Genomic DNA, 27,916 nt, shown 5'->3' on the forward strand with positions numbered 1-27,916 from the left:
CCCCCGCTTTCTCTCTCTAGTTCTAACCAATCTATAATGGCTCTTTATATGATGGTAGTGAGCAGATGGATGCTTAGTCTGTCATTCAGGTTGAAAACATCTCCCTGCTTTATTGTTTGTCTTTTAACTTTGTTTCTAATGCCTTTGAAGAACAGAAGCTTGTAACGCTGTGTTCAAATCCTGCCGTCTTTTCCTTAGTTATTTCTGCCTTTCATGTCATGCTTAGATTTTCCACATTCTCTCAGATTTTATAAATGCCCATTTATATTTTGTTTTGTAATTTTCCGGTTTTGTTTTTAAAACTGAAATCTGTATTCGATCTGAATTTTATTTGGTTAATGCTGTTTTCACTTTTGACACAAAGAACATGTACTTTTTAAAAAAAAATAAGAAAAACTCTTAAGTTTTACTTTTTGACCAGAGGAATAAAAGGCACATCTGGATAAACAGTCAAATTAACAGAGAATCTGAGCTTGGCCAAATGATCTCTGTTGAGATCCAGACGCGGGGCCTTTGCAGAGGGGGGTGTTCTATGAAGCAGCTTCTCTCCTGGGGTGTGGGCACCCTCCCCACCAGCTCCAGCCCAGAGTGAGTCCTCTCTCTTTCAACATCTGGGCCCATAAGGGTGGTGTGCAGCCCCCACACAGCCCGTCACCCCGCAGCCCTGAGCCCTGGCCCCTGCCTATCCTGCTCCCCTGTGTCTTGACTCAACAAGGCTGCCAGGTCCTGAAGGCAGGCTGAGCACTTGCCTATCTTTATAGACCCCTTGGTGTCTGGAACAGTGCTGGGCTCTGGCATACACTCGATAAACACGTGGTAGCTTAATTCCAGAAGAGCCCCATCCCAGCTTCCCTTACCGTGGACATAGCACAGGCTTGGGGGCCCCGCTGGGGCAGAAGGCCCCCGGGGGGCAGGGCAGGCAGTCTTCCGCCCGGCTGTTGCCTGCCTGAGAGCTGTAGGTGCCTGCTGGGCAGGGGAACTGGGTGCTCCACTTCGTACCTGTTTCAGAGAGGGCAGGGGTCTGAGGAGGACAGAGGGAGAGCAGAGCTGCCTCACCCAGACACAGCAGCTCCTCACCCTGCTCCTTGGGGATAGCTTCTCAAGGGGGTCATGGGAAATGGGCAGGGAGCAGGGGTGCTACTCACCCAGGACACAGCCTATGTCTGGGCTGAGACGCCCTGTGAACCCAAGTCAGGATGCTCAGCGGCTGGCCAGTCTCAGCCCTCCTCTCAGGAAGGTCTTCCTGAAGTCTAACCTTAATCCAGGGAGGTGTGCAGGCTGGCCCATGACATTCCCTCCTGGCACTTACCTGTAACCTTACCAAGGAAGACCCTGGCTCCACTCACCTTGTGGGCAGTAATGTCCAGCTTTGCATGTTCCTGAGGGCAGCTGGGCTCCACTGACGCAGAACCAGCCCCTGGGACAGGGTGTACACTCCTGGCTTGTGGTCAGTCTGGTCCAGTTACTCCAGGTGCCCGGGGGACACTGGAACTGGGTTGGCTGTTTGGTCCCAGGAGGGCAGTAATGACCAGCTGGGCAGGGTGTGGGAGGCCAGTTTGGGCCCCCAGTTCCTGCAAACACAATCCTAAACCAGGCCTGGAGGTGCAGTAGCCCCTCCGACCACATCCCTCTGGGGAGTGTCAGGGGCATGGCTGAGCCCAGCACTGGGGAAGGGGTGCCTGGGTTAGCAGTGGCCCAGAGGCCTCCCCACTAAGGCAATGGGTGGGGATTCAGATGTTCTTCAGGGGCCCATTCTTGGGCACCTAAGGTGAGGTGGACCATGCTCTTTGTGGGGACAGAAGGCGCTATTGTCCTGGCCTTCCTGCCTCAGAGCAGAGCTGGCTCTTAACCAAGGGGCAGGGTCCCATGGGCAGGGAGGCAGCCCTTCTGCCTCCTCACTCACCTGGAGGACAGGCCAGTCCTGCAGGGCAGGTCTCACACTGTGACAGGGCGGAAAGGCTTCGGTGCTTGCTGAAGGTCCCGGCTGGGCAGGTGTGAGTGGAGGCATGGGGACTAGAGGAGCCCACAGGGCACATGTACCTATGACAACGAAGGAGCTGGTACCCACTGTGCAGAGCCCAACATCCTGGAGAGTCACAGGAAAGTCCCACTGTGCCCAAGGGCCTGGTGGGTGGCTTTGGCACAGTAACCTGGCCTCCCTGAGCTCACTATTCCCAACAGAGAAGCCAGAAGTTCCCAGCTGCCTCTGCAGGGAGGTCTTGGAGCCCCACTGATATGACACTGAGCCCTGATCTGGACTCCGAAGGGGCGGATGCTTGGGAGAGCCTCTTCTGAACCTGAGGGTCTGACTCTATACTGGTGGTGGGGTGAGCACACTGAGCCCCCATCCTGGCACCCCATCATGGAGAAATCCAGGACACTTACCGTGGCATGCACTCGGCATCTGGCTGAGTCAGCCCAGCCTGGGTACAGACCCTGCCTGCTGGACATGGAACGCAGTCTGTGGCTTCATCCTGGCCTGGGCGGGGGTTGAATGTGCCTGGCTGGCATGGGATGGGGTGGGTGGTTCTGCTGGGGCAGAAGTGTCCTGCTGGGCACTGCAGACACTGGCTGAGAACTGGGGAAAGGGCAGCCCATGTCACTCTCATTCTCTCTGAAGGGTCTGGGCTGCTGGTTCCTCAAGAGACGCAGTGAAGCCTTCCCAGGCCCTGGTGTGCGTAGTGTCTGAGGGCCGGGGTCGGCAGCCCCATGTGCCAGGAAGGGAGGCCCCCGAGGTATAGATTGGGGGCCTGTGCCCCCAAGCAGAGGTAGCCATCAGGCCCGTAGCCTGCAGGGAGCTCCTGTGGCCTCAGTAGCACAGCCCACAGATGTTGGGAGTTCCCCCAACTTCTCAACCCCCATTTTCCTTTTGATGAAATGGGAATCATAACAACACGTCCTCCCAGGCTTGCTGTGAGGACTAACCGACATTGCCCAAGGTGATAGAGCCATGTAGTGCCAGGCCCATGGCAGGCCCCAGGGAGTGCTGCCACAGCCCTGGGAGAAGTAAAACACCAGGCCACAGCCACTGTCCTTGGAGGCTGGGTCACTTCCCAGTTCTGTGTGCCCACTGCTCTGGCCCAGCCTGGGAAAACTTCTGTCCCCACTCTGCCCTCACATGGGAACTGGGGCTCCTGGCATGGGAGTCAGTGTCGCCCCTCATGCTTCAGCTCCTGGGACCTGTGGAGGAAACAGCTCTTTCCTACCCAGAACTGTGTCCCCTGGATGGGGGCTAGCCTTGACCTTGGCCTGCAAAGGAGGTATCTGTGTTGAGTGAGGAGCAGCTCTCTGATGGCTCTGAGGAATGGCCCAGGGGTTTGGTGGCTTCAGAAAGTCATGGAAAAGCAGCTGAGAGACCCCCATCACAGAAATCTGTTTCCTTGAACCATTTTCCCAGGACTAGGCCTAAGAACTGGGCGAAATGGAGTCTGAGGAGCTTGTCCCTGGTGTGTCTTTCTTGTCCCTCAAAAGCCTGTCCAACCCCTGTCTCACTTGAGGGGGAGGAGCATGCAGAATAATGAGATAGGTGTCAGTTTGCATTGTGACCTCACACTGTGTGACCCAAGCCACTTAGTTGACCTCTGAAGCTCAGAGAGGATATGGGGCCCAGCTGTTGGGTGTAATATAGTGTTACATGAGCTAATACATGGTGCAGGACTTGACACCCAGTAGGTGCGCCCGCTCCACCCCACTGGTGCTCGGGCTCTTTCCTCACCTGCCAAGTCACAAAGTCACAGGCTCAGGATGTCAGAGCTGGAAGGGGCCTCAAAGGCCCCCAGGGCCCCCAACACCACATGCCACTGTGGCAGAGAGTGGTGGTCTACCTTAAGCCCAGCCACTGAATCAGTGCAGCCGAGAGGGCCCTCCTGCCCTCACAGCACCCACCCAGGAAAGGCCTCAGCACTGGGGATTCCCAGCCACATCACCCCTCTGTCTGTACGCTCTAGGTAGAATAATCCAGCTGCCTTTGTACTTCCTGTGCAGGTCCTCACTTTCCCAGCTGAGCACAGAGAACATGGGGCTCCCAGAGCTGGGGGCCTGAGGGGGCTGCTGCACTGTGTTCACCCCTCACAGGCTCCTGGACATGCTGCTGGCCATAGTCGGCATTGCGCGGTCAGCCTCGGGTAGCCTTTGGATAAGCACCTAATTAGCAAAGTCACTCTTCCCATGGAGTTCAGAACTGACCTGCCCAGCAGAAGCTGGTGTTGGGGTGGGGGGTCTCCCTCTTGCCCTCGAAGCTCTTGGCAGGGAGTGGCACAGTGGCAGCACCATCTGGGCAGAAGTGGCCTGGGAGGAGAAGTCTTATGGTTGGTCCTGCCAGGGCACGGGCTTCATTTTGGGAGGAGCCCACAGGTTGAGAGAGGGTGAGCTGGGAGGCTGGGACCAGGGCTGGCCTCTGAGGGGGTCTGGATCACCCAGGATGTGGCTGGACCCCACCCAGGACCCTGGGGAGGCATCCCTGCCAAGAAGAAGGTCAGGACAGCAAAGGCTTTGCTCTCTGGTTCTCTAAAACCTGCTTCCTCTGTTGGGAGAGCTTTCTCTGCCCTCCCTGTCTGGCACCTTTTGAGCCCGGCTCCTATATCTATTTAGAGAATATGTTTTCTGACTGCAATGGTTAAAATAGGAATCAGTAAGACATCTAGAAAAGTCCCTAAATGTTTGGAAATTAAACAACAAATTTCTAAGCAAACCATTGGTCAAAAAATATCACAAAAAAATTAGGAAACCTTTCAACTTGAATGATACTAAAACCCAAACACATGAAATTAGTGGAATGTAGCTAAAGCAGTGCACAGATTCATATGTATAGGCTTAGATACCTATAAATTAAATGCCTATATTAGTAAATGAGAAAGATGTAAAATCAATGATCTGTTTCCACCTTAGGAGTCCAGAAAAAGATTACATTAAAACCAAAGCAGCTTTGGGCCGGTCGAGTGGCGTGTTGGTTAAGAGCTGGCTTGGGACGCCAGCTCTGTGCAGCAGGGCCCTGGTTCGGATCCCACATGAGGGCCAGTGACATTGCCCTCTACAGCTAAGATGGTGAACAACACCTCGACCTGGAGCTGGGATGCCATGAGTCGCCAGCAACGGTGTAGGCTGCAGCCCCTGTTGCAGTGGGCTGCCATAAGCTACCGTGTGTGGCTGGCAGCCAGCGTGAGAGGCCGGCAGCTGGTGTGAGCTGCCAAGAGCCGCCGTGAGTGGCCGTCCAGAGGCCAGCGACCGATCTGCTTCACCCAGGAAGAGTGCAATGATAATACTAACATGGGCCAGTGAAGCGACGTCCTCTACAACTAGACTGAAGAACAAAAGGACAGCAACTTGCCTGTTCCCCTTTCCCAGATTCCCCAGCGCTGTTCCCCTCCCCCAATTCCCCAATAAAATCTTTAAAAAAATAAAACCAAAGCAGCTTTGCACATTGACAGTGTCATGGCCAGTGAGGTTTATCTGAGGCGCGATTGTTACTGGTTGAAAGCTTTTCCAATGTCACGCCATGACAATGGTGTGGAACTAGAAAAAAAAAAAAAAAAAAAAACAAAGCAAATAAAAGGAAGGATATAATAATAACAGGAATCAATGAAATAGAAAAATAAATAAGGAAAATCAATAAAACTGAAAGTAGTTCTTTGAAAAGACAAATAAAATTGCTAAACTCGATTAATCAAGAAAAAAAGAAAGAATACAAAGTACCAATATCAGAAATGACAAAGAGATGTCAGTACAGATAAGAAACTAATAGGATAATAAGGGAATAATATGAACAACTCTATGACAATAAATTTTACAACTTAAATGAAATTGACACATTCCTTGAAAGGCATAAATTACCACTCTCACAAGAAGAAACAAAAAAAATCGGATTAGCCTTAAATTTATCACAGAAATTGTTGAATTTTAAAGTAAAGATCTTCCCACCAAGAAAATTCCAGGCCCTAAGGCTTTACTGAGTTCTATACAACACTTAAAAAATAACTCATACCAAATCTATATAAACTCTTTCATAAAATATGGGAGCGGGGACTAGTTTGCAATTAATTTTAGGAGACCAATATTACTTTGATATAAAAACCAAAAAAAACAGAAAAGAAAACTATAGACTAATATCTCTCATAAACATAGATACAAAAATTCTTACAAAAATATTAGCGAATCAAATTCAATGATATGTAGAAAGGATAAAATGTCACAACCATGTGGAGTTTATCTCAGGAACAGAAGGTTGATTAAATGTTCAGAAAACAATGATACTCATCATCTTATCACAACAAAGGAGAAAAACCATATGATCATCTCAATCAATGCAGAAAAACACAGGACAAAAATCAAATACCCATCTAAGATAACAACTCTCGGCAAACTAGAACTAGAAGAGAACTTCCTCAACCTGATTAAAGGCATCTATAAAACACTATAGCTAACATCATACATAATGGTAAAAAACTGAATGCTTTTCTTTAAGATTTAGAACAAAGCAAGGATGTCCAATTCTACTCAAAATAGTATTAGAGTTCATAGACAGTGTAACAAGGCAAGGAAAAGTAATAAGGCATATGGATGGAAAAGAAAGATGTTAAAAAGTCTTTACTCACAGATAACATGATTGTGTGAAGAGAAAATCCTAAGAAAGCCACACACTCAAAAAGCCATTATAACAAATAAATGAAGCAGGTCAGAGTGACAGATACAAGTCAATACAAAAAAAGTCAATGCTGACCAGGGCCTTGAGGAGATATTTGCACACCCATGCTCAGAACAGCATTATTCACAACAGCCAAGAGGTGGAAGCAACCCAATTGGTCACTGATGGATGAATGTATAAACAAAAATGTGGCATATACATACAATGGAATATTATTCAGTTTAAAAGAGGAAGTAAACTCTGACATGCTACAACATGGATAAGCCTTGAGGACATGCTAAGTGAAATAAGCCGGTCAGTGAAAGACAAATACTGTATGATTCCACTTACATGAGGTACCTAGAGCGTCAAACTCATAGACAGGTAGTAAGATGGTGGTTTCCAGAGGATAGGAGTACAGGGGAATGGGATGTTAGTGTTTAATGGGTATAAAGCTTCAGTTTCACAAGATGAAAAGATGAGTGGCGGTGATTGGATTGGACAACATTATGAACCTATTTAATACCACTGAACTGTACACTTAAAGATGGCTAAGGTGGTACATTTTGTGTTACATATATTTCACCACAATAAAACACAAATTGAAAAAATATCAATACTAGGTACAAACAACTGGAAATTGAAATAAAAAAATATAATTTCATTACAATAGCATCCAGAAACATGAAATACGGGGGTGTAAATTTAACACAATATGGGCAGGTCCTTATACACAAAGTTTCAGAGTTCTTAGTAAGAGCTGTAAGAAGCAGAACCGGCACGTGAATCGGCTTCCCTCGCTCACGCGCCTCATCACTCTGCACACACCCCTCCTTCTGCACTGTCTCACTTCATCCTCCCCACAGTCCTGTGGGTGTGTGTTTGGGGCCCAGGGGTAGCTGGACTCTGCACCACAGGGCCACCTGGGGGGTGTGCAGGCCAATCCGAGCATGTGGACCCCGGCACCCTCCTCGCCCAATGTTGTTAGGGTCACCAACCCACTCTCACCTACCTGTGGGGCAGGGCTGGACACTGAGGCCTCTGTCTGTGAAGTAGCTCCGAGGGCAGAAGATACAGCCAGCATGCCACGAGCTTGGCTCCTGTCCAGCCAGGTACTGCTGAGGGCCAACAGGGAAACAGGTGGGACGGCAGGTAGGTCGTAACACCTGTACCTGGACACAGCTGAGTTGGGTTCTCAGCTCAGGTGCTTATTTAGCCAAGTATCTGTAGACTACCTAATCTCCCTGCCCCTCCAATTTCCCCTGTAAAAGAAAATTACCACCAACACTGCCTCCATATGTCGTGGTGAGGAGAGCTTCATGACTAAGGGAGGGTCTCGCCTTCTCCTCTAAGTCTTGGTGGAGGCTATAGCCCCAACACTTACTGCCTAGGGCACAGCTCTGAAGGATGGCAAGCTCCCAGGGGACAAAGTCCTGCCTGACACTGTCCTCTGTACCCAGTGCTGCACACAGTAGGTGCCTGGTGACATGTGGTAAGTGAGTGACTGAGTCACCAGCTGGCTGCTGTGGGCATTTACTCCACAGCTCCATGGCTTTTATCTTAACTGTGTATCACATGGGGACAGTGGCTCTGAAACTCCCAACACTTCACAGGTGTCACTTCCTGTGATCCCCACAGGAGCCTAAAGGTGGGTTACACCTGTTTCCAGATAAAAGTGGCTGTGCAAGTCCCTGGCCGCTGGGTCACAGGTGGGCAGGGAGTGTTGGCTGCCTTGCCAAGGGAGTATCACCACCTTACTTTTACTCATATCAGCAAGAATGAGTCTTGTTCCTGATCCTGAGAGTTAACCTCTTCTGGGGATTTCCCGATAACCTCCATGACACCCCACCCAGGAATGGATGAGACCAGGAGTAGCCCTTCCCTGGGGGTCACCTGGCCGTCCTTGCTGTCTGTGAGTCCTGGGAGTGCATCGCAGGCTCCAGTGCGGCACAGCTGCAGAGCTGACCTGCCACCTGGGTGGCTGCAAAAGCCAAAGAAAGCTGAGCAAATGAACGGAGGTCTCACGTGCCTGGGAGGCCGCCCATAGATGGGCCTCAATGGCAACACAGATGGCACAGAGGCCCTTCACACTTGGCCTGGGTCCATCTGGGTCTGCCATCAGCCTGGGCACACCATCATCTGGCCCATGGTCTGGCCCACTTTCTGCCTGACCCAACTGAGACTGGCTGGATGGAGAAGGGAGAGTGTGCCTGACTGGATGACTCAGAGCTGATGGCCAACACTGAGGGGCCCTGGGAAAGGTCAGTCCCCTGCACAGACACCCTGAGGCAGGGCCTCCCAGAAAGGCCCCTGGGCAGCCCCCAGCCTTCCCCCACCCCTCGCCCATCCAGCCCTTTCCCTCCTCTCTTCCTGGGGCACGAGGGTGTCTGCTCCTTACTAAAAGCCTGCGGGGCACTGCAGGCAGCTCCCAGTCATGCAGTGCTGGCCTAGCAAGCAGGTGACAAGGCACAGGAGGTGGAAGTGGGCCCCACTGCGGGGAGAGAGGATGGCCGTCTCTGTGGAGAACAAAGGAGGGGAGGGCAGGGTGGGTGTGAGGGCACTGTCCCCATGGTCTCCAGAGAGCCCCTGAGCTGGGCCTTCTCCTGTGATTATGTCACTTCAGCAAAAGCCTGCAATCACCGACAAATTGTCCTAACAAATGGGTCTTCACTGAGAAGTGGGTGCACGGCTGGTGCTGAGGATGACAGCTGTGCTAGACACAGCCAGTATGAGACACAGGAAAGAAAAGCACAGATCATGTAACAGGGGCTGCAGGTTGCTGAGAGTGCCCCACCCCCACCCCCCAGAAACATGACACTGTGAGGAGGCCTCATGGCTTTGTGGTCACCCTCACCTCCTAGAATTTCCAGGTGCTCAGAGTGCTCTGCCATTAGCATTATAGAATAACTGGGCTGACATTTCATCTGGTCAGCCCTCTCATTTTACATGTGGGGAGGGGGCTGGGGCTCAGAGAAGTCGCAGGCCTAGCCAGAGCCACCCTAAGGCCCTGGGGGATCTGGCCTGGGCTGGGAGCATGGACAACAGGTTCCTGTCTGTGCCCCCAACCCCGGCACTGTCTGTGCCCCCAACCCCGGCAGTTCCAGAGGTCTGGGGTGTGCTTCCTCCCTGTGCTCCTGGCCCTACCCTTCCCCCAAGAAAGCCCTGCTAAGCTAAAGACCCAAGGAAGGGTGGCTGGAAATTTACCTCAAAACTGCTCAGCAAATCCTGATGGGGGACCCCAGGAGGCCCTGAGTTTCACTGGAGAAGCCACAGGCTTTGGGGACAGACAGACCTGATTCAGATCTCACCTCTTCCACCCACTACCAGTGAGCAATATCTCTCCACCTCAGTTTTACCATTTTATTGGGCCACAATAGCTACCTCAGAGAATTTTGGACAATAAATGAAAAAGATTTTCTATTCTATATATGACTTATATATCAAATAAATATGCATATTAAATAATATAAATTTATATCTTTATATATGCTATATGTAAGAAATAAGATTATATGTAAGATTTATACTTTAAATATATAAAAGAAGTAAGTTTACATATATATAAAACTTTCATCAGATATAGCCAACTACATGTGCTTGTTTCACATGAGGCCCAGAGAGGCAGACAATTCACTGAGAAAAGTGAACACCCGTTAGGGCCTATAGAATCAGGGCCCAAGAGAAAGTGCAGAGTAGAAGGACAAGGGGACCAGAGAGGGAGTGACCCCTGAGAACCTGGACAGGGGAAGGTTGTGTGCAGAAGGCAGCCTCACCTGGGAGGTGGAGAGAGTGGAGGCTTGCAGACGAGAAGAGAGAAACCCAGAAGAGGGAGGCCAGCGGAGCGTACCTCCTCCTGCCCTTCCTTCCGGGCACTGACCCAGCAGTGATGAAGGCTATGGACTGAGTCTGTACCTGGACCTGACACTTACTGACGACATGCTCTTGACCAAATTATTGACTCTTTCTGAGCCCCAGTGTCCTCATCTGAAAAGCGAGTGCTAGTTGTATATGTGCATAGAATGACAAGAGGTCTAACAAAGGATGCAGGTAGAGGCCATGGGTCCCAGCACACAGCATGCACCCAGATGTCATGGCTGCTATTGACTCACTTGCATTGAGGGTGATCAGCAGAGGGGCCACGGCCATCCAAAGCCCAGGCTGCGGCATGCTGGAGAAGTAACCAGGAAAGGCTTCGCCAGAGAATATGCTGGATCCTTGGCCTGTCGGGGCTACAGCATGTGACCCTTGCTGCTGTAACTGGACACTCTGCAGCTGCCTTGGACCGCCCCCCATCAAGGTCCCCTGGGAAACGTGGCCTCCCTGAAAGCATCAGAGAAGACAGGCAGGACGTGCTCTTTGTCCAGCTCTCTCACCCCTCTCCTTCCAGGTGGCAGCTGAGAATAGCCAGACTGCCAAGCTCCGGTGCCCTGGTAAGACTTACCAGCTGTGGGATCCTGGAAAGAATGTATTCTTTTTCTGTCTCAATTTCCTCCTCTGTAAAACGGAGGTGGAAATGCCTACCCCTGGGATAGTGAGAGGGCTGAGGAGTCTCTGGGCATCCTCAGAGCAATGCATCATGCAGGCTAGGCATCAGTACTAATTCTTTTCAATTTGCCAAGCATTTGTTGATCATGTGCCATTTGGCCAACAGCATATAAGGGGTAGAGAAGTCAATGCCCTGACTAATGTCCCAGGGCTTCATTTAAAGGCTATGAGACTAGCCCACAGGAAGCAATTACAAACACAACTATCAAAAACCAGTTAGGAAGCCGGCCAAGTGGCGCGTTAGTTAAGAGTTAGCTTGGGGGCTGGCTGAGTGGCGCAATGGTTAAGAATTGGCTTGGGATGCCAGAGGGCCCCGGTTCGGATCCCACATATGAGGGCCAGTGACACTGCCCTCTACAATTAAGATGCTGAACAACAGCTCAACCTGGAGCTGGGCTGCCGTGAGTCCCCGGCGACGGTGTAGGCTGCAGCCCCTGCTGCAGTGGGTTGCCATGGGCTACTGTGTGTAGCCAGCAGCCAGTGTGAGTGGCCAGCAGCCGCAGTGAGCGGCCGTCCAGAAGCCGGCGACTGATCTGCCTCTCCCGGGAAGAGCGCAATGATGGTGCCAACTTGGGCCAGTGAAGCAACGTCCTCCACAACTAGACTGAAGAACAAAACGACAGCAACTTGTCTGTTCCCCTCCCCCAATTCCCCAGAGCTGTTCCCATCCCCTCAATTCCCCAATAAAAATCTTTAAAAAACAACAACAAAAAAGCCCAGTTAGCATGACATGGCCCTACTGTGAGCCAGGCTTCATTCACTTTTCTCACCAACCTTGCTGCTAGGTGTAATCTTTATGAGGCAGGAACAGTGATTGGCTTGAGGTCCCCCCACTCCAGAAACGTGTGCTGGGCAGTGACTTCCTTCCAAGAAGAGCAGTATGGAAAGGCGGTAAGAGAGTAACTTTACAGTGGAGAAAACTGACAATCACTACTGATTAAGTTAAACATAAACAATCAGAAATTATGTTGATAGTATGTAACCTTGCTATGATGTGATGAAAATGACACTTTACCTCTGTGGTCTTTCTCTCAAAAATCCACAACCCTAGTCTAATTATGAGAAAAGCATCAGATAAATTCCAAGAGAAGGGCATCCTAAAGATACCTCACCAGTTTTCCTCAAAATTGTCAAGGTCATCAAAAACAAGAAGAGTCTGAGAAACTGTTGCAACCCAGAGGAGCCTAAGGAGAAATGACAACTATATGTAATATCGTTTCCTGGATGGGATCCTGGAACAGAAAAGACATTAGGTAAAAACTAAGGAAATCTGAATAACTATGGACTGTAGTTTATATTAACATATCAATATTGGTTGATTGTAACAATGTACCATAATAATGCAAGAGGTAACAGGGAGGGGGTTACATGGGAACTCTGTACTATCCACTCAATTTTTCTGTGAATAAAACTGTCCTAAAAATAGTCTAATAAATAAATGCAGACAGAAAGAATGCAATGGATTATAAGTTCTTGAACAGAAAGTAACACATGAATTCATACCGACAGTAGAGAAATAAATAAGGAAGTCTCTTCTTTAATAGCAGCATCAGGACTAATAAATGTGAAGGGCCTGAATGACTTAGAAAGAAAAATTAACAGTTTGTAACCATCACGGTAAATATCAGTTGTAGCAAGAATCATCAACGGAGGCTGAACCATAGGGTAGAGTTTGATCAGGAGCAAGATGCTTGCTTGGTCTCAAAGTATCTCCTCACAGATTGCTCATTAGTTGCCAGGAGGGAAATATACAAGTGGAGAAACTGGATAACACCTTGATCAGGTGATAAAGATTAATAACACCTTATAATGGACAGACAGACATCCTGTGCCTCTAGATGTAATATACTGAGGACACACTTCACTTGAATCTAATCAGGAGAAAACATCAGACAAAGGTCGATGCGAGAATCTGTATTCGAGGAAGAGTCTTTCTTTGTAAGGGGATGGATTGCCTTGCTGAGCCCCCTTGGTCATAAGGCTGTTAAATAATCAAGTGCAAACATTCCAGACTGTGATTTTAACTATTATATTTACACATCAAAACGCTATGGCAACAGAAAGATTTAACTATGAAGAGATTAGCAGTTTCCAACTTGCAGGGACAGTACAGAATGCGGGGCAGGGACTGGGTCTAGGGAGAAGGGACCCTGAGCTGGGGATTAACAGTTGTTCGGTTCGTATTTATTTCTAATTTAATAAACACACGGCACTTATTTTTACCAGCCGCTGTCCTAAGCGTTTTTCAGATAACTGACTTTTTAATGGAAAGCTCAGTAATTGGTTTTTATTTCCCAAAACTGATATGACACTACATGGTTTTGTCTTAAGTATTTTTACCCCTTATCAAGGCTCTGTTGCAGTTATTCTCTCCTTCGAAGGAAGAACATGAGCCTACAATTACTGAGTGGTTTTTCGTAAAAAAGCGGGCAACCCTTCGTGGCGATATCAAATGTTGAGTCACCTTTGAAAAGCCTGATTCTTTGTTAAAAAGCCTTAAAAGCTTAAAAGCATTGAGAAACGTTTATGTATGCTTTTTGGGTGCTAGGCGCTCACGTTCTCATTTCCTTTAGGAGTGAGCCCCAGAGCATGTCGCTGTCATTTTTGGCCAAAGTTACTCACTGTTCCTAAGTAACTTCCCCGCGCCATATCTGGAAACTAGTTCCGGGCTATTGTTGCTGTCGAATTGGTGTGTCTATGACGCAATGGATTCTGGGAGACCAAGTCGCCGTCCGCAGAGGCGTCCAGGCCTGTGTGACGTCGGACTTCAATTCCCATAATTCCTGGCGCGTCTGCGATTTCTTCCGGGCAATCGTGAGGCGGCTGCCATCTTGAGCCCTGAGGTGCGGCTGAAATCTTTCAGTTTCTTGTAGGTTTTCGCTTAGAATTGTGACTCCGCGTTTCTTCCAGCTTTTCAGAGGCCCGTATCTTTCTAAAAGAAGGTTTTATTGGGAAGTGAAGGTCAATGCAGAGTTGCCGTATAAGGTGAGTAAACACCTTTCAAGTGTGTGTAGCGGGAGTGGTGGTGACGTTTTTGGTTTCTTCTGTCGAGACTCGAGTTCTCGCCGGCCCTTGGCCGAACCCCTTCTGTTAGCTGTAAACGAATTCCCGGAATTTCCTGTTTGCGTTGGGATAGAGAAAGCGGTGATGCACTTTTGCCCGGCTGCCTTCCGAGGAGGTCGGGAGGCCGTGGGCTCAGGCTGTGTGTAGGCCATGCTCTCTTACCGCAACCTCCTGCTGTTTTTTGGGACTTTTTTGATGTTCGATGGAGGAAACGAGAAGCCAAAAGGTGGCGGAAGAGGAGTTTGTTTCCGGGATGTGTCTTCCTTGAGCGTCTCTGGCCTACCAGTACTATTCTCTAGTTCGCCTTTTAGTTTTTTCTCTCGTGTTGGAAGAAAAACAGAGAGCAGGCAGCATGAAGAATGATTGAGTAAAACAGGTTTTTGGATTGTACTCTTGAGGGTCCCACAGAAATTTCAAGGGAAGCAGAGCTTCCATCTTTCCAGACCATCTGGAAAAGATCGAACGCTTTGATTTGGGGAGCTGCCAGAATTTCTTTTCTAAACGTAAAATGACATACTTGCGTCATTTGCACCTGAAGAATTTTTTTCTTTTAGTGCAAAACACCCATTTGGAAACCGCTTTTACACTGTTCAGAGGACTGGAGCCCATAAAGATTGGTATTTCAGTTAATCTGGCCTTTGATTGCTAAGGAGTTGCGGTTGTCTGAGGTTTGGGAGCTGCATCCATTTACTCCTATGGACATAGTGGTTTTAAATACGAAGATGTTAATAATGCGATTTATTGCAGCCAGTTTGCTTGTGTCAGTTTGGTTGGCAGATTTACTCTCCTTAGTACACAGTTTTGTGTACATATCATCAAAATGTATTTTATTGATTCAACTTTCCAAACTTACTAAGTTATTTAAGTTCTCTAAATTCAGAAATGTGTAATTTAGATTAAAGGTGACATATACTTTCTTTAAAAAATGATATTTACTTACCTTCAATGAGACTCCCTCTTTGAATTCATTGTTATAATGATATTTAAATAGTAAGTGGTTATAAAATTACAATTTTATTATTTTTGTATTTTGGGATGCTGTTACCGTTTAATGCTTATATCACAAATCTAAATGTCGTTTTCTATTCCTTTAGAAACTTCTCTTTAGATTTTTTTTAATATTAGCTATTAATTGTATGATTTATTTGCTCCCCAGATGCCTTATCGTGAAATTGAAGCTAAATCTTTGGGACATGGGAAAGAACTAACAAGTGAACCATGCTATAAAAAGTTGAAGCCAACCGGAGTTTTCTCACACCATGGTAGTTATAATTTTCACAGAAGCCAAGAGAAAACTGGAAATAATTGGGTCCCTGTGACCATCACTGAAGTCAGAGGCCATAGTTATCCTCAGGAGGACAAAACCAAAACTACAGATTTGCTGAAACCTGTCCGTAATGAGATGCCCGGTAATAGACCAGATGTTATTGAGTCCATTGATTCACAAGTTTTACAGACTTTAAGTCCTCCATTGGTATCCAGAGATGAGGTATATAGCACAAGTAAAGCATTTATAGGACCCATTTACAAACCCCCTGAGAAAAAGAAATATAAGGGAAGGAGAAATCAAGCAGATACTACCAATGGTATAGATGGCAAAAGAGCACAAGAAGAGAAACAGAAATTTAATTCCAAAAAGTCAGAGATTGACAATGAATTATTCCAGTTTTACAAAGAAATTGAAGAGCTTGAAAATGAAAAAGATGATTTGGAAGGCAGTTGTAAGGAACCCGAATGCTCTGAGGAACAATTTATTTCATATTATCAGGACCATAATAATGATCTGATAAAATATGAAGAAGAAAAGGAAAGAGATCTTAGTAATGCTCTTCAGTCACATTGTGTTTATCAGCAGCACATGGGGAATGAGCCAGGCAAATATCCTTGTAATAGACAAGTAATACCTACGTTTTGTGACCTGTCGTTTACTTCCTTCAGGCCTGAATGGCAATCAGCGCATTCTTTTATAGTACCCCGAGGTCCTCCACTTCCCAGTTCTAATTATCACTTAAATTTTCAGAGATTCCGTGCTCCACCAAGTCCACCATCAAATAGTTTCCGTGCCCAAGATGGCTGTCAGATTCGAAGTGGATATTATGCAAATACTTGTCAGGTTAATTGGAATTGTTTGACTTTTGATCAGAACAATGAATATACTGACTGTAGTGAGAATATCAGTAGTGATCATCTCTATAGAAATGGCTACAGTGTGCAAGATGGATTTGTGAGTAATGGTTTCTGTGAAACCAGCGAAGGATGCTGGAAAGATCTTTCTATGGACAAGCATATCAGAATGGACAGGTTTATGAACCAGCAGTTTCAAGAGGAAAAGTTAAATAAATTGCAGAAGTTACTTATTCTTTTAAGAGGCTTGCCTGGTTCTGGGAAAACAACGTTGTCTCGGTAAGTAAAGGATACCAAGTGAATACTTAGTAATTCATTACTTAAAAAGCATATATGATACTTGTAATCAATGCCTTGTGTTTCTAGTAGAAAATCTTTAATTTGTTATACTTGAGAATGGCATCTGATTGTAAATATTTTAAAAGATGTTTTCTGATAGAGGAAGGGAGAATTGGCATATTTATATTAAGAATCTGCTAAGGGCTTTAAAAATAGATACACCATGTATAATTATGACGATGGTGAAAGCAATGGTATTTGAGAATTGTACTGGCCTTCACTTTAAGTCAGCTATTCAAAAAGATTTGGAGTCAGGGTTACAAGATTTGGGCTTTGACTCAGTTATTTCACTTTATGACTTTGGACAGGTTTTGCTATCTATTAATACAATGAGTAATACTTATTTTTCTGGATTTATCATGAGAAGCAAATGAGATAACTCAGGGAAGGGATTTTGAGCATGTTTTAAGCAGTGCCCTGTTCATACCATTGACAGACAGAAAGAATCCTTTTTTGGTTTGTTTAAGGAGTTTGAAGTGAGCAATATACAAAGTAATGGAGTTAGAACTGGTGGGGTTTTATATGACAAAATGTTTCAAATTCCTGTTTAAATTTCTTAGAAAAGAATATTGATGCACTTGAATACATCCGTGCAGTTGTGAAAAATAGCACAAAGAAAAACAATATAAATACTTTGCAATTTATGTAGGATGATTTAAGATGTATACCAGATAAGGAGAAAAAGAAAATGTATGTGATGTCTTTGGATGAGGATAAAAAATTCCAAGGAAAACATTTTGTAAATGTTTAATATTTATTTGTGAGACAATTTAATCTAAACAAAGGTTTCTTCAGAAACAAGAAATGACAGAAAGATTAAATTTATATAGACATTTCAGATTAGACTGTAGACGGATATTTGTACATGAATTTAAATTTAGGTCTTTGCATTTTGATTCCTCTTTAGTGAAGTTTTTGTACAGAAGATGAAATTTCAACTCTTTAGAAAGGATAGAAATTAAGAGTGAAGTTGTCACAAACAAGGGCAGTCTTTTAGATTTAGAATATAATGTCAGAAAAATGCATTAGCTCAAATTTGGAAATTGGATCAAGGCATCTTCTAGCCAGGGACACCGAACTAAGACTTAGTATAGAATAAACATAAGAGATAGGTTAGGTTTGGGACAACATATTGGAGTATGTTGAAACTAAAGATGAATAAAGTAGTAGTAATTCAGCATAATTTCAGGGAGACATTGTTGTAGTGGGAAATGATAGAGGCGATTATATATAATATGTATATTTCTTCATTGAGAGATTAGATAATGATATAAGAATGGACATTATAGTAGTAATTACCATTTGTGTCATGATTTACAATTTACAGAGAGTACTTCCATATATACAAATCTTGTTAGGGCCGGTTGAGTGGTGTGTTGGGTAAGAGTTGGCTTGGGATGCCAGATCTGAGCAGCAGAGCCTGGGTTCAGTTCCCACATGAGGGCCAGTGACACTGTGCCCTCCACAGCTAAGATGGTGAACAACAGCTCGACCTGGAGCTGGGCAGCCATGAGTCACCGGTGACAGCATAGGCTGCAGTAAAGCTGCAGTGGGCTGCCATAAGCTACCGTGAGTGACTGGCAGCCGGTGTGACTAGCTGGCAGCCAGTGTAAGCTGCCAAGAGCCGCTGTGAATGGCCGTCCAATGGCCGGTGAGCAACTGCCTCACCCGGGAAGAGCACAATGATAATACCAACATGGGCCAGTGAAGCAACGTCCTCCACAACTAGACTGAAGAACAAAAGGACAGCAACTTGTCTGTTCCTCTTCCCCGATTCCCCAACACTGTTCCCCTCCCCCAATTCCCCTATAAAAACCTTAAAAAAAAAAATCTTGTGAGATCGGTTGTATTCTTTTCGTTTTGTAGAAGCAGAGGCTAAAGAGAATAAATTCAGCGTAAGGGATATGAGAAAAGCTCCAAAAAGTGGTAAGAGATCAAACTAGGCACATAAGTGGTCGTGTGTTTCTTCCCTGCTCCTTTAATATCTGTTGTGTGCCCGGCCCTATATGTGACTCCTGACTTGGAGGAGCTAGATTAAAGAAGCCAGAGTATCTGTGTAGGTCAGTGATACATACATATATATAAATTTTTTTTTTTAAAGATTTTATTGGGGAATCGGGGAAGGGGAACACAAGTTGCTGTCCTTTTGTTCTTCAGTCTAGTTGTGGAGGACGTCGCTTACGTTGCTTCACTGGCCCATGTTGGTATTATCATTGCACTCTTCCCCGGCTGAGGCAGTCGCTCGCTGGCCATTGGAAAGTTCACGCCCGCTGCCGGGCAGCCCCACTGCAGCCTACGCCGTCGCCGGCAACTCATGGCAGCCCAGCTCCAGGTCGAGCTATTGTTCACCATCTTAGCTGTAGATGTTTCACTGGCCCTGATGTGAAATCCGAACCAGGGCCCTGCTGCTCAGAGCTGGCATCCCAAGCCAACTCCTAACCAACGTGCCACTGGGCCGCCCCAGTCAGTGATTTTTGAATGAAGTAAAATTGTTTGTTTGGGATTGAATATAAAACCGCATACTCTGGTGAGGAAGGGCTTCATTTATAATAGTAGTTGGCTTTCAAAATGAACTTTAAAGAAAGAAAGGAGTAAAGATTTAGTAGATCAGAGTTGATTTGGGGCACTAAATAAAAGATAGCATTGTTTAGTATTGATATCTGGAAATGAGTTATAGGGGTTAGATAAAGTTCAAATTCCTTGGGGTAGTTGTCAAGTCCCCTTCTTCCTAAACTTAGTCCTTACCCACCTCTGCCTCTTGGTATCTATCTGCACTTGGACAAGTACGTGCCCTCCACTGCAGGAGATGTAATACTTGTCCATTCCTTTTTCTCAGGACTTTGCTTATTCAAAGGTTCTCTTAAATGCCTCCACTTTTCGAGGTTTTTGGCTTATCTCAGCCCTCAGTAATCCTGAACTCAGGTAGTATTTGCCTTTACCAACCACTCTTTGCATTTAGCATAAGCTACATAATACAGCATTAGCTTTTTATTTATTAACAACTGACCTAAGCAATTTGGTTATAAGTAGCTAGGCTTAGTTGTTTACCCACAAGTTTGCTAACAGATTTTAATGAAATCAGTGTTAGATTAAATCCTAACAAAGTACAGACTTTAAATATTTATGAGTAAGCTAGTGCAAAACAGTTCATACAACCTTTGTAGGTATGATACAGTGCCAGCTCTCTGTCCTTTTAGGAACACTAACAGTACTCTGATGAAAGATTCATTTGAGGCAGAATTCAGCAATATTCTAGAGCAGCGGTTCTCAACCTGTGGGTCGCGACCCCTTTGGTGGTCGAACGACCCTTTCACAGGGGTCGCCTAAGACCATCGGAAAACAAAAAGATATTTACATTACGATTCATAACAGTAGCAAAATTACAGTTATAGAGTAGCAACAAAAATAATTTGATGGTTGAGGGTCACCACAACATGAGGAACTTTATTAAGGGGTCGCGGCATTAGGAAGGTTGAGAACCGCTGTTCTAGAGGTAGAGTTTTGTTAGCACTGTAGTTGGCAACAACTAAACAGAATCCTCTGACTCAGTGGACACAGGGCCATTTAAGGATCAAGCCATGAGTGTCATTCCTGGGGGTGTGGGCAATAGATTTTGCTAGATTCTTATACCTTGTTCATGCAAGGAAGAGGGGTGAATCTAACAAATTTTCGCTAATCCACATTTCTTACACTACTGATTTCACCAGTGAGAGAGAGTGTATTTTCAGAAGCAGACCACTAATTTCATTATTAGCAAAATGTCTGGCGTTGATCAGAGATAAAAGATAGTTGAAGCACTTGACAGAGAGGAGAGATGATGCTACATTGCTGGCTTTGAAGATGGAAGAAGGGACCATGGGCCAAAGATATTCAGATGGCCCTTCACATCTAGAAAAGGCAAGGAAACGTTCTCCTTTAGGGCCTCCAGGAGGAATGCCAGCCTGTCCCCACCTTAATTTTAGCCTAGTAAAATGCAGACTTGTGACCTTCAGAACTGTAAGATGATCTGTATTGTTTTAAGCCACCAAGTTTGTGGTAATTTGTTACAGCTGCGTAGGAAACTACTACACTTACAGTTTAAAGAGAGATGGGAAGAGATTTCCCCAAACACCCATGCTTTTGGAGATCTCGATTTAAATTCCAGAGGAAATAATTGACTTTTTCTTAGGTAGATCTCTACTTTTATTGATTGATTGATTGATTTACACACACACACACACACACACACACACACACACACACACCCCTCTTCTTCCTCTCCCCACTGCTGAGCTGTTGTTCTCAGTCTAGTTGTGGAGGACGCTACTCGTTGGCCCATGTTGATGTTATGATCATTATGCTCTACCCGGCTGAGGCACAGTAGCTCACGGCAGCTCATGGCAGCCCACGCTGGCCGCCGGCTACTCGGCAGCCCTGTTGTTCAGAGCTCGTGCTTTTACCAACTGAGCTATCCAGCTGCCCCTGTAGGTCTCTACTCTTAATTCAAGGAGTGTTCCTAGTGAAGTGGCCCAGTTAAATTGTCTTGGGCTCGGGGCATGCATGGCCGCTCAGTACATTAAGAGGTAAAGGGTTCATGAAGTGTCAGTTTTACTTAGATTTTTTGGAGGAAAATCACTTCTATATTTAAATGCACATGGATGTATTAGAGAAAATAATGTATTTCTTAGAAATTTCAAAAATAAGCCATGAAAATTGACTTATGGTAGAGATCATTTGGGAAATAGGGTTCCCAAAACGGGTTAAGGAACAGGATTCATGTGTTCCTTACTTAAGTGAAAAATTATAAGCACAAAATACATTAGTTATCTATGACTGTGTAACAGATTACCTCAGAACTGAGTTGTTAAAGCAGAAAACATGTATTTTCTTACAGTTTCTGCAGGACAGGAATCTGGGTGCCTCTGGTTCAAGGTCTCTCATATGCTGTGATCAAGTGATCAAGATGTTGGCTAGGGCTGTGTTCTAGTTGACAGCTTGCCTTGGGGGAGCATCTGCTTGGAACTCAGTCCCTTGTGAGCTTTTGGGTTGAGGGTCTTGCTGGCAGTGGGCTGGAGACCCCCTCGATTCTTTGCTACTTGGCCCTCTCTCCTCTCACAACGTGATGAGAGAAAGCGAGCCATCCCTGAGCCCAAGACAGAAGTTACTTTTTTCTGTAATCTAATCTCAAGTGACATTCCATCACTGTGCCATATTCAGTTAGTTAGAAGCAGTTACTAACTCCAACGCACACTCATGGCAATGAGATTAACCAGTGGCTTACAATGAATGATCTCTGTCAGGGATCATTGCAAGCCATTGATTTTGTCTCTCCCACCACTATTTATGTAACTTTGATGCCTGATTTCTGAAATTATTTTCTTTTCTGAATTTAATATAAAATTAGCAAAGTTGTTAGAATTAAATGAGATCATAGATACATATAAAAAATGCTTGGCATATAGTAGATTCTCAAAAGATACCTATTTTGAAAAAATATAAATCAAGTGGCCATTGTACCCACATCTGATTTTTTGTTAGATACTTGATTTTTCAGGGTCCTAAATTTTGACATCCTGAGAATCCATCTTAGTATCTGACTTGTGAGAATTCTGATAGAATCTGACTGTAAGAATTTTGAAAATACAAATATTCTTAAATAATTTATTTTTTGTTCAAATGGTTGGCATGGAGGGGCTGGCCGAGTGGCTCAGTTGGTTAAGAGTGCAGGCTCAGTTAATTAAGAGTGCAAGCTCTGAGCAACTGGATCGCAGGTTCGATTCCCACGTGGGCCAGTGAGCTGCGCCCTGGCTGAGCTGCTACTGAGCTGGCAACAGGTGGCAGGATGGCTCAGCTGGTGAGAGCTAACAACAAAGTTTCTGGTTCGGCTGCTGCATGGGATGGTGGTCTACACCCACCCGCAACTAAGATTGAACACGGCACCTTGAGCTGAGCTGCCCTGAGCTGCTGATGGGCTGCTGGATGGCTACTGGACTTGGAGCTGAGGTAGCTGCGCCCTCCACAACTAAGATTGAAGGACAACTTGGCTGTTTCCCTTCCCCAATTCCCCAACATTGTTCCCCTGCCCCAATTCCCCAATAAAATCTTTAAAAAAATGGTGTGCATGGAATCACAGATATCCAGATTGATATAGGTATATTTTAAAATATAAGTCCCCAAAATAAAGCTTCATAGTTTGAGATAATATAGGGAATTTTAAAAAGATGCATGAGCAGTCTGCTGTGTCTGGGGGAAAAAAGTCTCTCCAAACTATTGTAAAATGATTTGCTGTAATTAAGATGTTCTTCATAAAGGGATTAGTGATGTTTAATATTGACTTGGTTTACCATTATGTCAATTGATTTACTGCCGCCCCCACTTTTTTATTTGGGAGAGGGTAAAACATTTCTTGGATACAAAAGCCACTGTACTCTTACATGATATTATTAACATCTGAAAAATTGCCTGCTAATAAAGTAATAGAACAAAAAAACATGAAATTAGGGTAACTACCAGCGGTGGTATCAGTGTTCTGATGCTGCTAAATATAATTAGGTATCATACGGTTGATTAGGATCGAAATCTTTTTAGATGATTGAGCTTTGGAATGCTAAAATTCTGGCATTTTTATATTCTAGGTTAGCTGTATAAGCAAATATAATGCCAAATATGTTAGATGGATATATTTTGAAAAAATTATGGCTGCTTAAAAGGGAAATCCAACACCAGTTTAAATGTTTAAATGTCATACCAGACAAACAACTCAAAGCATTTACTTTCATTTGGTTTGAAGTAATTTGAACTATAACTCTATAAGTGGAAATGCATATTAAAATTTTTTTTTTTAATTTTGAGATATGTGATTTATTTTTTATTATAAAATATGTACAATCTTATTACAAACTGAGGAAAAGAGAGATGCTATGTTGATCATATGAGTTGAAATCCTTTTATTATTTTTACTAGGAAGTATGTGTTCTTGAATCATCCCAAAATAATACTCTTTTACTTTCAATTCCTTCTACCACCGTCCACTTCCCTACCCCTCTCAAAATTATAGAATCATATCCATCCAGTTGCCTAATGGTTGAGGGAGAGGAGAGAAAACAAAAAAATACTATTGTTACTATAGGATTAGAATCATTCTCTTACTGTGTTTTCCCTCTTCTCAGCACACCCCCAGTCTCTTTCATGAGTCATTACTTAGGGGAATTCTCTGACACTCTGAACGCTTAATAATCTTGAAGAAATTTAAGATGGTCATATTGGGAGAACAAAGTTTGACTGCCATTTACCTATTCTGCAAGTGTGTTCTTTATTTAGTGTTTAGTAATTTTATTTAGTAATTTAATCTCTTAAAAATTAAAATTTGATTTTATAAATGTGGAGGATCACAGGTGGTTTCATTACCTTAAGCCTCAAGCCATTTCTGACTCCTACTTGTGGGTTTTATGTTTGTACTTCATGGAAATGAGTTTATCAAAGCTGTTTTGGGTTAAATACAGTTTCCCCCCAGAAACTGTATTGCTTAGACTTACTTGCCTTTTAGGTTACCTGCTGCAGTAAATTTAGGCATATTTAGATATCAAATACACATTTACTAAAGTTAAAACATGGATAATAGTTTACATAATTTTGGAATTGGTTGAAAGAATGTTTTTAAAAGTTGCAATATAAATAACTGCTTTAAAAAGCTTTCAATACTGGTTATAAGCGTATAGATTTAAGTGTGAAATAATATTTGAAATCTGAATGCTTTTAAGGTTCAGCTCCTCTGCTATTCTGTTTGCAATATGCTTACAGGTATGTACCAGAAATTCATTTAATAAGCTTTCCTGTGTGGCTTATTTATAATGGCTATAGATTTTATAAATGGCACTTTATGATTTCTTTTATTAACAGAATTCTGCTTGGTCGGAGTCGTGATGGCATTGTGTTCAGCACTGATGACTATTTTCACCATCAAGATGGGTACAGGTATAATGTTAATCAACTTGGCGATGCCCATGACTGGAACCAGAACAGAGGTTTGTTTTGGGCCAAGTCTCCTGGGATAGAATATTTGACTAAGAGCCAGGGGACTTCGGTTATTTTTTTTTTATTATTATTATTATTTTTTTCATTTTCTTATTATTTTTTTAAATTAGTTTCAGGTGTACAACATAGTGCAATAGTTACACTTTTTACCCCTCAAAGTGACAACCCCCTTCCCCAATCTGCCGCCCCACTCCCCCCCCCAATAAGGACTTCGTTATTATTCTCCGCTTGACTTTTACCAGTTGAATGACTGACAAGCCATTTAAACAGCTTGGAGACTCAGTTTTTCCATCTGTTAGAAGCGATGATAATTCTACTTGTCCTACTTGATGTGAAAATTAGAGTATTTAGATAGAATATTTTATAAACTGTAAATAGTGTACCAATATAAGCTGGTAAAATAGAGGTGTGGGCTATTTTGGTAGGCTTTATTTTATATCTTTTGAATAAATTTAGAGAACTCTGATACTATAGTTCTGTATTCCCAAAAGTTACTTCCCTAAGAGTAATGCTAATGTTTTTAAGGCTAATATAATGCATATGAATATTAAATTTTCCTCATTGATATTAATCTGAAAAATATGTAATACAGTTTTTATTGGCACGTGAGTCAATTGCTTTTCACTTTGGAATAGTGGTTCTTAACCTTAGCTGCACATTTGAATCACTTAGGGACCTTTTAAAAAAAATTGAGCCCCAGATATTCTGGTTTAGTTGGTCTGGAGTAGATCTAAGCCTTGATATTTTTTTGGAAATTACCCAGATCTTCTAATGTTGCAGTCAAATTGAAAACTTGATCTAGAACTATGTTAGTAAATGCATATAGTATAAGTTAATTTCTCTTTTTATAGATGAAGGATGCATTGATGATTAAATAAATTGATTTTATTATGAAAAATTTTAAACCAAGAGTAGAGAGATTATAATAAACCGCATACTGCCATCATTCCATTATTATCAGTTATCAAGATTTTGCCTTATCGGCTTTATCCTTTTTTCACTCCTCCCTCTTTCTTAATTTGCTGAAATATTTTAAAGCAAATTCTAGATATACTTTATGCATTTCAAATTAACCTTCTTCTTAAATCTTAACGGCAATGCCATCATCATACCTAAGAAAAAAAAAACCCAATTCCTTGACATCATGTAATACCCAGTCTGTAATCCAGTTACCCCTATTGTCTTGTAACTATTTCTTTACAGTCGTATTGTTTAAATCAGCATCCAAACAAGGTCCTTACAGTACATTTGGTTTTACATTTCTTTTAATTATGTTAACCTATAGCAATTTCCCCTCTTCTCACACTCATACCAAGTTCATTAATTTGTTGCAGAAACTTGCTTGTTTGTCTTATAGAATATCTTATACCCTTAATTGTCTATTTGCTTTCTTGTGGTAACCATTTAACTTGTTCCTCTTTCTTGTGTATTGCCCTAAATGGAAGTTAGCTGTAGGCTGGAGGATTTATTAAGCTAACTTTTTTTTTTGGTAAGCAAAAGTCTTTGTCCCATTTTTTTTGTGATGCTAGATTGATCAGTAGCTTCTAAGAGACAGCCTGCTTGCTCCCTCCATTATCAAGTTCCCTATGAACCTTATGTCTAATGGTTTTATCCAAAAATGAATTGTTTGCTGAATCAGTTATTTCATTAAGGGTTGCAAAATGGTGATTTTTCTGGGTCTGTTGTTCCTTCTGTGTTTACTAGCTAGAATTCTTTCGTAATGAGAACTTCCTCTCAACTAGTGTCACCCTAAAGTACAGTATGCTCAGGAAAAACTGGATAAATGCTTTTCTTTTTTATTGTCAATTTTCAGAATAAGGAATTTGTGAGCATATTTTTGAGTAAAAAGTTACTCTCTGTTATAGTTCATGGTTTCACAGGAAATTTTAAATGTTAAATAGGTTTGATTACAAGACTGTTTCCTAGCATTGGTTCAATGACATTCTAGGATTTCTCCAAATATGTTAGAGTGGCATAAAAATCTCCAAAACTCAAAAAAATAGTAGTTCTTTTTTATTTTTTTTTAAGTGCCACAGAACATTATTGCCCAAATAAATAATGATGGTATTGCAATTCCAAAAATGTTTGGTGTTATCAGCCTAAAGTTAAGGGAATAGGAGTAGGGAATAAGTGGATGACTAAAGGCGTGGGTAGAGCCAGTGTACCTTTTTTGGGCTGGGGAGCTTTTTTGTGGGGGGCATTTTTTCTCTTTGTAGAACTAGTATAGAACATTTCATTGAAAGGTTCATGCTTGTGAATTATACTGCTTAACAGAATAATGATGTCTAATATCTGGTTGTATTAGTTTAACAAATACGTGCTTTTATAGGGTAATTTCTACCTTTTTCAAGGTAATATAACTAGCAGTCATTAGACATTTTGAAAATTATAAGCATGACATATAAGACAGAATTTCTCAACAAATATTTATTGTATACTTTTAAATGCTAGGCACCATTCTGGGAATGTCTGCCTGCCTCATTAGAAAACTAAATTAATCTTAAGACTGCTTTTCTTGTAAATTGAAAACATCTCTAAGGTGTTATTATTCTCTTAGAGTATGGTGGTTAATTTGTTTAAGAAAATGACACTCACTTGGGTATTCAAACATTGCTCTATTTTCCTGGAGTACAGTGGAATATAGTATTGGATGATGATGATTCATGGAAAAAGAGGATAGTCTCCCTGTTATTTGGTTAATAAACTCTTCTTGTAGAACATAACTACTGGCGGTATAAGCCTAACTGTCTGATGTTAGGAGAGTTACTTTAAGAAGCTTTGGATTTTTTTTTTCAGTTTCAGATGTACAAAACAATGTAATAGTTATACATTTCACCCCTCACAAAGTGATAATCCCCTAAAAAGAAGTGTTTTTTTTAATGAAAGTTTTGATCATTGTTTATCATTGAGGATGGAGCAGTGAGAGGTGATAGCATCTTGGTATCCTGTTTATGACCCAAATTCTAAATTTCTTTTGGTATTTAGAGACATCTTCTCCCAAACATGTATTCTACTTGGCCGGCCCTTGCCTCAGCCTTTTAAATTTTGTTATGGATTCTTAATTATGTTTCTTGTCTGTTGTTTAACCTAAGTCTTTTTTAGTTCAAAAGCATTGTTTGTAATTGTAAAACATTGGAAAATACAGATAAGCATAAAATGCAGATATTCCCACCCATTACAGATGAACACTTTTGATTTCTTAGTAGCTCTTCT

At 43.4% G+C, this 27,916-nt stretch overlaps 2 protein-coding genes and 1 long non-coding RNA gene across 6 annotated transcripts in view; 1 reads left to right on the plus strand and 2 right to left on the minus strand.

Annotated features, from left to right (window-relative positions):
* The window catches only part of LOC109388008 (uncharacterized), a 5,519-nt gene extending 3,511 nt beyond the window's left edge, over positions 1-2,008 (minus strand). Inside the window, exons 1-2 of the mRNA XM_019652319.1 lie at positions 1,904-2,008; positions 858-999 (exon numbers count right to left, since the gene is read on the minus strand). Coding sequence (XP_019507864.1) covers positions 858-999; positions 1,904-2,008 — 247 coding nt within the window. The remainder of the gene's footprint in view (positions 1-857; positions 1,000-1,903) is intronic.
* Positions 2,009-9,018: 7,010 nt separating this feature from the next.
* On the minus strand, positions 9,019-13,826 carry LOC109388004 (uncharacterized). The gene is made up of 3 exons (XR_002125135.1): positions 11,939-13,826; positions 10,729-10,939; positions 9,019-9,135 (listed from the first exon to the last, which is right to left on the minus strand). It is a non-coding gene; the product is annotated as an uncharacterized LOC109388004 (long non-coding RNA).
* Positions 13,827-13,971: 145 nt separating this feature from the next.
* N4BP2L2 (NEDD4 binding protein 2 like 2) overlaps positions 13,972-27,916 on the plus strand; it is a 67,482-nt gene continuing 53,537 nt past the window's right edge. For all 4 annotated transcript variants that reach the window (XM_019652340.1, XM_019652342.1, XM_019652343.1 and 1 more), the window contains exons 1-3: positions 13,972-14,149; positions 15,384-16,630; positions 24,569-24,693. In XM_019652340.1, the coding sequence (XP_019507885.1) occupies positions 15,384-16,630; positions 24,569-24,693 (1,372 nt within the window). In that variant the 5' untranslated portion in view covers positions 13,972-14,149. The remainder of the gene's footprint in view (positions 14,150-15,383; positions 16,631-24,568; positions 24,694-27,916) is intronic.

This window comes from Hipposideros armiger, unplaced genomic scaffold (assembly GCF_001890085.2).
Source record: "Hipposideros armiger isolate ML-2016 unplaced genomic scaffold, ASM189008v1 scaffold_178, whole genome shotgun sequence".
Lineage (NCBI taxonomy): Eukaryota > Metazoa > Chordata > Mammalia > Chiroptera > Hipposideridae > Hipposideros > Hipposideros armiger.